This window comes from Nicotiana sylvestris, chromosome 2, assembly GCF_000393655.2.
Source record: "Nicotiana sylvestris chromosome 2, ASM39365v2, whole genome shotgun sequence".
Classification (NCBI taxonomy): Eukaryota; Viridiplantae; Streptophyta; class Magnoliopsida; order Solanales; family Solanaceae; genus Nicotiana; species Nicotiana sylvestris.
The window spans coordinates 114,717,428-114,728,588 of NC_091058.1; the positions used below are offsets into that span (position 1 = coordinate 114,717,428).

An 11,161-nucleotide genomic window follows, 5' to 3' on the forward strand; every position below is an offset into this window, starting at 1 on the left:
GGAAGCACTTGTTGATCCACCAGATGCCCCAGCTTCGGATCAGGCTCCAGCAGCACCAGTTCAGGCACCAGCTGTGCCCATCATGACTCTGGGTCTTCAGAAGGCCTTGGCACAGATCTAATCGGTTTGCACTAGCCTGGCTCAGGTAGTTTCAGCCACTACCGCAACAGCTACTTCATAGGCCGGGGGAGGCAATCAGACCCCCGTTGCTCGTACACCTAAGCAGGTAGTGCAGGGATTACAGACGTCGGGGGCACCTCCAGCTCAACTGGTTGCGCCAAATCAGGAGTTCGTAGTACCAGCCATGCCGGATGATGAGCAACATCATCTTGAGAGGTTTGGTAGGCTCCAGCCTCTGTTGTTCAGTGGCGCTGAGGGCGTGGATGCCCAGGGTTTTCTTGACAAGTGTCAGCAGATGCTCGATACAACATGGATTCTTGAGTCTTATGGTGTGGCATTTACCACCTTTCAATTTTCGGGAGCTGCGTTTACTTGGTGGGAGGATTTTGAGAGGTGTAGGCCTGTTGGTGCAACACTTCTTTCTTGGCAGTAGTTCTCCGCTCTCTTCTTGGAGAAGTATGTACCGTAGTCCCGCAGAAAGGAGCTGCGTAGGCAGTTTGAGTGGTTGACACAGGGGAATATGACTTTGACCCAATATGAGATGAGGTTTTCTGAGTTGGCTCGTCATGCCATTTGGATGATTCCATCAGATCGTGGGAGGATCAGGAGATTTGTGGATGGCTTTAACTACCATCTCCGTATTTTAATGACTAGAGAGAGAGTATTGGGTGCTACATTCGAGGAGGTGGTTGATATCGCTCGTGAGATTGAGATGGTTCACCGTCGGGAGTGAGAGAAGAGGGAGGCCAAGAGGTCTCGAGGATTGGGCAGTTACAGTGGTGTTCCTTCGAGGGGCCAGTTCCAGCATGGTAGAGGTCGTTCTTTCAGGCCTGCTCAGTCGGCCCATCTAGAGTATCGTGGGGCATCTTCAGGTCATGGTCATTATGGGTGTCAGTAGGGCCAGCCTTCATTCAATGCCCTCCCAGCTTAGAGTTCATCTCGTGCCCCATCAACTCAGGGTTCTTCTACGCCGAGTGCATCTTCTAGTCACTCCGGTACAAGGGGTTCCCTTTAGTCCCCATCTCCAGCACCGGGTATTTGTTATGAGTGCGGAGAGTTTGGACATATGAGGAGGCAGTGCCCTCGACTTTGTAATGGTTAGTCTCAACAGAGGGGTCAACCCTCGACTTCTGCTCCAGTTACTTCACCACCCGCCCAGCCAGCTAGGGATGGAGGTCAGGCATCCAGGGGTCGCCCCAGAGGGGGAGGTCGATCAGGCAGTGGCTAGGCTCGTTTCTATGCTATTCCAGGCAGAACAGATGTTATTGCTTCAAATGCTGTAATTACAGGTATTGTTTCAGTCTGCCACAGAGATGCCTCTATATTATTTGATCCTGGTTCCACCTATTCTTATGTGTCCTTATATTTTGCTCATTATTTGGGTATGCCCCGATAGTTTCTTGCTTTACATGTTATTGTGTCTACCCCGGTGGGCGATACTGTTGTTGTGGACCGTGTGTACCAGTCATATGTTTTGACTATTGGGGGTTTGGAGACTCGAGTTGATCTATTGCTATTGAGCATGGTGGACTTTGATGTTATTTTGGGCATGGATTAGTTATCTCCATGTCATGCTATTCTAGACTGTCATGCTAAGACAGTCACTTTGGCTATGCCGAGTGTACCGCAGACCGAGTGGTGTGGCGTGACTGATTATGCTCCTAGTAGAGTGATCTCTTTCTTGAAGACCCAGCGTATGGTTGTGAAGGGTTGCCTTTCATATCTAGCATTTGTGAGGGATGTTGGAGCTGAGACTCCTAGTATTGATTCTGTTCCCGTTGTGAGGGATTTTCCCGATATGTTTCCTGCAGACCTGCCGGGCATGCCACCGGATAGGGATATTAATTTTGGTATTGACCTGGTGCTGGGCACTCAACCCATTTTTATTCCGCCGTATCGTATGGCACCAGCAGAGTTGAAAGAATTGAAGGAACAACTTCAGGAACTCCTAAATAAAGGGTTCATTCGGCCTAGTGTGTCACCGTGGGGTGCGCCAGTTCTGTTTGTGAAGAAGAAGGATAGCACAATGAGAATGTGCATTGATTACATGCAATTGAACAAGGTAACAATTAAGAACAAGTATCCTTTGCCTCGCATTGACGATTTATTTGACCAGCTTCAGGGAGCGAGGGTGTTCTCTAAGATTGATCTCCGTTCGGGCTATCACCAGTTGAAGATCAGGGATTCAGATATTCTTAAGACTGCTTTCAGGACTAGATATAGTCATTATAAGTTTCTTGTCATGTCTTTTGGGCTGACCAATGCCCCAGCAGCATTCATGCATTTGATGAACAGTGTATTTTGACCTTATCTGGATTCGTTCATTATTGTATTCATTGATGATATTCTGGTGTACTCGTGTAGTCAGGAGGAGCATGCGGAGCATTTGCGAGTTGTATTGCATAGATTGAGGGAGGAGAAGCTTTATGCAAAATTCTCCAAGTGTGAGTTTTGGCTCAGTTTAGTGGCTTTCTTAGGACACGTGGTGTCCATCAAGGGTATTCAGGTTGATCCGAAGAAGATAGAGGCGATTCAGAGTTGGCCTAGACCGTCCTCATCCATAGAGATTCGTAGCTTTCTTGGGTTGGCAGGCTATTATCGCCGGTTTGTTCAGGGATTCTCATCCATTGCATCGCCCTTGACCAAGTTGACTCACAAGGGTGCTCTATTTGTATGGTCGGACGAGTGTGAGGAGAGCTTTCGAAAGCTCAAGACAGCTTTGCCCACATCTCCAGTATTGATTTTGCCATTAGCTTTAGGTTCATATACTGTATATTGTGATGCTTCTAGAGTTGGGATTGGTTGTGTATTGATGCAGGAGGGTAGAGTTATCGCTTATGCTTTTCGTCAGTTGAAGCCCTATGAGAAGAACTACCCTGTTCATGATTTGGAATTGGCTGCCATAGTTGATGAATTGAAGATTTGGAGGCATTACTTGTATGGCGTATCTTGTGAGGTATTCACCGATCATTGTAGTCTTCAGCATTTGTTCAAGCAGAAGGATCTTAATTTGAGGCAGCGGAGATGGCTAGAGTTGCTTAAGGATTATGATATTACTATTCTGTATCATCCGGAAAAAGCCAATGTAGTGGACGATGCTTTGAGCCGAATGGCAGTGATTATGGGGAGTTTGCATATATTCCAGTTGGGGAGAAACCCCTTGCAGTTGATGTTTAGGCCTTGGCCAATCGGTTCGTGAGGTTGGATATTTCGGAGCCCAGTCGGGTGTTGGCTTGTGTGGTTTCTCGGTGTTTCTTATATGATCGCATCAGAGAGTGCCAGTATGATGATCTGCATTTGCTTGTACTTAAAGACAGAGTTCAACATGATGATGCCAGAGATGTGACCATCAGTGATGATAGTGTGTTGAGGATGCAGGGCCGGATTTGTGTGCCCAATGCGGATGAGCTTAGAGAGTTGATTCTGGAGGAGGCCCATAGCTCGCGGTATTCCATTCATTCGGGTGCCGCGAAGATGTATCAGGATTTGAGACAGCACTATTGGTGGAGAAGAATGAAGAAAGATATTGTGGGATTTGTAGCTCAGTGTCTCAATTGTCAGCAGGTGAAATATGAGTATCAGAGACCGGGTAGCTTGCTTCAGCAGATGGTTATTCCCGAGTGGAAGTGGGAGAGGATCACTATGGACTTTGTGGTTGGACTTCCTCGGACTTTGAAGAAGTTCGATGCTATTTGGGTGATTATGGATCGGCTAACCAAGTCCGCGCACTTCATTCCTGTGTGTACAACTTATTCTTCAGAGCGGTTGGCAGAGATATATATCTGGGAGATTATTCGGTTGCATGGTGTTCCAGTTTCCATCATCTCAGATGGGGGTACTCAGTTTACTTCACAGTTTTGGAAGTCTGTTCAGCGAGAGTTGGGTACTCAGGTGGAGTTAAGCACAGCTTTTCATCCTCAGATAGATGGGTAGTTCGAGCGTACTATTCAAATATTGGAGGACATGTTGCGTGCTTGTGTTATTGATTTCGGAGGTTCATGGGATAAGTTTCTACCACTTACAGAGTTTTCCTACAACAACAGCTACCAGTCGAGTATTCAGATGGCTCCGTATAAGGCTTTGTATGGGAGGCAGTGTAGATCTCCAGTTGGTTGGTTCGAGCCCGGCGAGGCTAGGCTATTGGGGACAGATTTGGTTCAGGATGCCTTAGAGAAGGTGAAGGTGATTCAGGAGAGTCTTCGTACAGCGCAGTCGCGTCAGAAGAGTTATGCAGACCAAAAGGTTCGAGATGTATCCTACATGGTTGGTGAGAAGGTCTTGCTGAAGGTTTCGCCCATGAAGGGTGTTATGAGATTTGGAAATAAAGGGAAGTTGAGTCCGCGGTTCATTGGGCCTTTTTAGGTACTTAGGAGGATTGGGGAAGTGGCTTATATGCTTGCTTTTCCACCCATCTTGTCGAGTGTGCATCCGGTATTTCATGTTTCTATGCTTTGGAAGTATGTTGGGGACCTGTCTCATGTTTTGGACTTCATCACGGTTCAGTTGGATGATGATTTGACCTTTGATGTGGAGCCAGTTGCTATTTTAGGTCGTCAGGTTCAAAAGTTGAGATCAAAGGATATAACTTCAGTGAAGGTACAGTGGAGAGGTCAGCCCATGAAGGAGGTTACCTGGGAGACCGAGCAGGAGATGCAGAGCAAATATCCTCACCTGTTTGAGGCTTCAGGTATGTTTCTTAACTCGTTCGAGGACGAACGTTTGTTTAAGTTGGGAAGGATGTGACGACCCGACCAGTCGTCTCATGAGTTACCGCTCCGTTTTCCCCATTTCTGCTTCTTTATGCTTTGTTATCCGTGTTTTATGTGGTCGAGTTGATTGGTTTGCGTTTGGTGTGATTTTGGTAAGAAATGAGACACTTAGTCTCTTTTAATAAAGCTTAAGTTGGAAAGTCAACCGGATGTTGACTTATGAGTTAGAGGGCTCGGATGTGAGTTCCGATGGTTCGGTTAGCTTTGGGAGGTGATTTATGACTTAGGAGTGTGATCGGAATTGGTTTTGGAGGTCCGGTGTAGAATTAGGCTAGAATTGGCGAAATTAGCATTTTGGCAATTTCCGGTTGGTAGGTGAGATTTTGATCCGAGGGTCAGTATGGAATTCTGCGAGTTGCAGTAGCTTCGTTATGTCATTTGGGATGTGTATGCAAAATTTCAGGTCATTCGGACGTGTTTTGGTTGGGTTTTTGATCGAAAACGTGTCTCGAAAGATTTTAGAAAATTAGGCTTGAATTCGATGTGATTTAGTAGATTTGGTGTTGTTTGAGGTGTTTTGATGATTTGAACAAGTTTGAATAAGGTATTGGGTCATGTTTGTGTTTTTGGTTGAGGTCTTGGGAGCCTCAGGGTGATTTCGGATGGTTAACGGGAAGATTTGAACTTGAATGATTGCAGAAAGTGTGCTGCTTCTTGTGTTTTCGCACCTACGGCTTGGGAACCACAAGTGCGGTGCCGCACGTGCGAGGGGAAAAGCTGTAGATGCAAAGTTAGGTCTGGGGAGCAGTTTCCGCAGAAGCAGTCGAGGTGGCCGCATCTGCGAAGCCGCAGATGCGGAAGTCCTGTCACAGAAGCGACTTTTGGAATTTTAATGAGAAACCGCAGAAGCGGTTGGTTGGACCACAAATGCGGTACCGCAGGTGCGGTAAAGGAGTTGCAGATGCGAAAACCCCTGGGCAGAATGTATATATGTCTCTTTTTTCGCAATTTTTAAAGGGTTTAACCATTTTTAACTTCGGACTTAGAGTTTTTGGGCGATTTTGAAGAGAGATTTCAAGGGAACTTCGATAAGGTAAGGATTTTGGACTTAAAACACACTTCTATGGTGGTATTATATGAATTAGGACTAAAATTTAAGGAATTAATGGACTAAAAATGGAGGTTTAGGGCTTGGGTTTAAGAGGGCTTAAATTAAGGAATTGAACTCTGATTCTGGTGTTTTTGATATGTATGAAATCGTGGGGAGATAAGGAATCTATTGATGTTAAAATTTCTGAGTTTCGAGAAGTGGGTCCGAGGCTCGGGTTTTGCCAATTTCGAGATTTTACATTTTTCGATTGTTTTCACTTGGGCTTTGTTCCCTTAGCATATTGTGACGTATTCGTTCTGGTTTTGGTCAGATTCGACGTGCGAGTAGGCCGATTTGAGAGGCAAGGGCATATGAGCTAGAGCTTTAGCCAATTCGAGATGAGTAATGAATGTAAATGATGTCTTGAGGGTTTGAAACCCCGGATTTGCACATCGTAGTGCTATATTGAGGTAAGACACGCGCTTGATGATGAGCGTGGGGTCATTTACTATTGGGGATTGTGACTTGGTCCGTCCTGAGTGATGCTTTTACCGCGTATTTGATTAAAGCTTATTTGTTATCCTCATTATTTGGATTGATTTCCATATTTGGGCTTCGTGCCAACTATTTGAACCCTTCGGGGAGTTTTATCACTATTTCCTCACTGTTTAGACTTACTACTTGAACTCAGTCGTACCATTTTCCACTGTTTTACAACTCAGCCATTTTTACTCGGTTTTTGAAACTAAAAAGATATATTAAATGATGTTTTGGGCTGATAACTACTGTTTACTAAATGCCCGATAGGCTTATATGATTTTTGGACTGAGTATGGCCAAGGGCCAGATGTGAGGATACTATGGGATCGGGCTACGCGCCGCAGTAGTATTATGTTGATATTGATATGAGGCCGAGGACCTAGTTGATGCCACGAGATGACTTGATATTGCACTTGGGCCGTAAGGGGCCCCTCCCGGAGTCTGCACACCCCCCAGTGAGCGCCGTCGACGATAAATATACGGATCGGGCTGCACGCCGCAGCGGGTACTATAGGGTACCATTCTATGTGTTGATTTTTGTTATATGTCTGTCACTTAACTGCTTATTTATTGTAGCATCTCCATATTTCGTTTCCATTGGTTTATTGCTTTCATATTACTTGTTTAAATTGCCGCATTATAGGTTACTCTGTGATTTCCATGATTTCTTATTCTCAGTCATTATTTATGCTTATTAATCATTGGGTTGGAGTACTCACATTACTCCCTGCACCTTGCATGCAGATCCAGGTGTTCCAGAGGCTGAGTGAGGATATTCAGTCGATCAGTTCATATCCGGGAGCATCGAGGTAGCTGCACGGCGTCCGCAGCTTGGATCTCTCCCTTCTATCCTTTCGTTTTATCCGCATTTCCTAAACTGATTATGTATTAGGCTGTTAAACTTGTGCTAGAGGCTCGAGACTTGTGACACCAGATCTGCATAGGTTATATAGTGATATTATCATCTGAAATTCCGCATATTTGACTCGTTGTCCTAAACTTTTATTTTGATAAATTGACAATTTAACTGTGTTAGCTAATAATGAACTATATAAGAAATGCGTCGAGGTTGTTAGTTGGTCAAGCTTGCCTAGCAGTGTGTTGGGCGCCATCACGACCGGGGTTGGGGTCGTGACACTGAGTCATCAAAGGCTGTTATCTCAAGTATTGTCCAAGTTTGCCATAAAGATGCTTCAGTTTTATTTGACCCGAGCTATACTATTCCTACATGTCATCCTATTTTTCTTCATATCTAGTTGTTTCTCGTGATTCTTTGAGTACTCCTGTGTATGTGTCCACACCTGTGGGAGATTCTATTATTGTAGATCATGTATATCATTCATCTGTGGTTACTATTGGGAGTCTTGAGACTAGTATAGATCTTATACTTCTTTATATGGTTGATTTTGATGTCATTTTGGGTATGGATTGACTGTTACCTTATCATGCTTTATTGGATTGTCACGCCAAGATGGTGACCTTAGCCTTGCCGGGGTTGCCTTGATTAAGTAAAGAGGGACTCCTGGCCATTCTACCAGCAGAGTTATCTCTTATGTGAAGGCTCGACATATGGTCGAGAAGGGGTGTCTAGCTTATTTGGCTTATGTCTGCGATTCTAGTGTGAAGATTCCCTCCATGGATTCAGTATTAGTTGTTCATGAGTTTCCAGAGGTATTTCCTGCAAATCTATCGGGGATGCCACCCGATAGAGACATTGACTTTTGTATTGATTTGGCGCTGGGCACTCAGCCCATTTCTATTCTGCCATACTGTATGGCCCTACCAGAGTTGAAATAATTGAAGGAGAAACTGCAAGATTTGCTTGATAAGGGCTTTATTAGACATAGTGTCTCGCCCTTGGGTGCACCTATGTTGTTCCTAAGGAAGAAGGATGGATCGATGAGGATGTGCATATATAATCAGCAGTTGAACAAATTCACCATCAAGAACAAGTATCCATTGCCAAGAATTGATGACTTATTTGATCAACTTTAAGGTTCCAAGGTGTTTTCAAAGATTGACTTGAGGTTTGGCTACCATCCATTGAAGATTAGGGCATCTGATGTCCTTAAGATACATTTTTGGACTCGATATGGGCATTATGAGTTTCTAGTGATGTCATTTGGGTTGACGAATGACCCAATGTTGTGTATGGATTTGATGAACCGAGTGTTTAAGATCTATCTGGATTCCTTTGTGATTGTGTTTATTGATGATATCTTGATTTACTCCAGTAGCCGAGAGTAGCATGAGCAGTATCTTCGGATCGTACTTCAGACTCTGATAGACAGCCAGTTATATGCTAAGTTTTCAAAATGCGAGTTTTGGTTGGACTCGGTTACTTTCTTGGGGCATGTAGTATCAGTAAAGGGCATTCAGGTGGATCCTAAGAAGATTGAGGCAGTTCAGAACTGGCATTGACCCACTTCAACTATGGAAATCTAGAGTTTCTTGTGTTTGGCGAGTTACTACCAGCGATTCGTGGAGGGGTTTTCATCTATAGCAGCCCCATTGACCAGGTTGACCCAAAAGGGTGCCCTGTTCAAATGGTCAGACGAGTGTGAGGCAAGCTTCCAAAAGCTCTATGGCACCGATGTTGGTGTTGCCCACAGGTTCAGGATCTTACACAGTATATTGTAATGCATATCGTATTGGACTTAGTGTGGTATTGATATAGGATGGCAAGGTGATTGCATATGTGTTGCGGCAGCTGAAGGTTCACGAAAAGATATACCCTGTTCATGACTTAGACTTGGCAGTCATTGTTCATGCGCTGAAGATTTGGAGGCACTATATTTACGGCGTGTCATGTGAGGTATTCACGAATCATCGGAGCTTGTATTATTTGTTCAAACAAAAGAGCTCAATTTGAGGCAGAAGAGGTGGTTGGAGCTATTGATAGACTATGATATCACCATCTTGTATCATCCTGGGAAGGCCAATGCAGTGGTCGATGCCTTAAGTAGAAAGGCAGTGAGTATGGGCAGCCTTGTATATATTCCAGTCGGTGAGAGACCACTTGCATCAGATGTTCAGACTATGGCCAATCAGTTCGTGAGGTTGGATGTTTCAGATCATAGTCATGTTCTAGCTTGTACAATCGCTCGGTCTTCCTTGTTGGAGCGCATCAGGGAGTGACAGTATGATGACCCTCATTTTCTTGTCCTTATAGACACAATGCGACACGGTGGTGCCAAGCAGGTTAATGTTGGAGATGGTAGTGTTTTGAGGATGGAGGGTTGTGTTTGTGTGCCGAATGCAGATGGATTTTGTGAGTTGATTCTTGATAAGGCCCATAGTTCCCGGTATTCTATTCACCCAGGTGCTGCCAAGATGTATCTGGACTTGCGGCAGTATTATTGGTAGAGGAGGATGAAGAAGGATATAGTTGCATATGTAGCTCAGTGTCTAAATTGTCAGCAAGTAATGTATGAGCATCAGAGACCTAGTGGTTTGCTTAAGAAGATAGAAATTCTGCGTGGAAATGGGAGTGTATCACTATGGATTTTTTTGTTGGACTCCCACGGACTTAGAGGAAGTTCGACACATTATTGGTCATTGTGGATCGGCTGACCAAATCAACGCATTTCATTCCTGTGATAGTTACCTATTCTTTAGAGCGGTTGGCTGAGATTTACAACCGTGAGATTGTTCGTCTTCACGCTGTGCCCGTGTCTATCATATCTGATCGAGGTACACAATTCACGTTGTATTTCTGGAGGGCAATACAATTTGAGTTGGGTACGTAGGTTGAGTTGAACACATCATTTCATCCTCAGACGGAGAGACAGTTCGAGCGCACTATTCAGATATTGGAGGATATGCTCCGCATTTGTGTTATAGACTTCAGAGGTTCTTGGGATCAGTTCTTACCTCTTGCGGAGTTTTGTCTACAACAACAGCTACCAGCCAAGCATTCAGGTGGGTCCCTATGAGGCATTATACAAGAGGCAGTATCGTTCTCCTGTTGGGTGTTTTGAGCTTGGGGAGGCTCAGTTGTTGGGTACTGATTTGGTACCGAATGCCTTGGATAAGGTTAGTATTATTCAGGATCGACTACACACATCTTAGTATAGGTAGAAGAGTTATGTCGATTGTCAGGTTCGTGATGTTGCATTCATAGTCGGAGAGAAGGTATTTCTTTGGGTTTCACCCATGAAGGGTGTGATGAGTTTCGGAAAGAAGGGAAAGTTGAACCCTAGGTACATCGTACCTTTTGAGATTCTTGAGAGAGTGGGAGAGGTGGCTTACAGGTATGCATTGCCACCTAGTTTATCAGCAGTCCATCTGGTCTTCCATGTGTCCATGCTCCGGAAGTATTACAATGATCCGTACCATGTGCTAGATTTCAGCTCAGTCCAATTGGACAAGGATTTGACTTATGAGGAGGAGCCAGTGGAAATTCTAGCTCGACAAGTTCGACAGTTGAGGTCAAGGAGTTATCCTTCTGTTCGAGTGCAGTGGAGAAGCCAGCCGATCGAGGCAGCTACTTAGGAGTCGGACACGCGGAGTAGATACCCACACCTTTTCACCAGTCCAGGTACTTTAATATGTCCATTCGACGACGAACAGTTGTTTTAGAGGTGGAGAATGTGATGACCCGATAGGTCATCTAGAGTTTCAAAACCTAATTTTGTATTCCGAAGCCTTCAATAGCTTCCTTAAGCCTCTCTCGATTTGCGTGCATAGTCCGGGTGTTTTTT

The 11,161-nt window shown here is 44.7% G+C and overlaps 1 protein-coding gene across 1 annotated transcript; it reads left to right on the forward strand.

Annotated features, from left to right (window-relative positions):
• Positions 1 to 640: 640 nt before the first annotated feature.
• Positions 641 to 10,952, forward strand: LOC138885441 (uncharacterized). Its single transcript, XM_070166389.1, has 5 exons — positions 641 to 835; positions 4,624 to 4,807; positions 9,631 to 9,763; positions 10,361 to 10,493; positions 10,560 to 10,952. Exons 1-5 carry the CDS (start codon positions 641 to 643, stop codon positions 10,950 to 10,952), a joined length of 1,038 nt encoding a protein of 345 aa, XP_070022490.1.
• Positions 10,953 to 11,161: the final 209 nt, after the last annotated feature.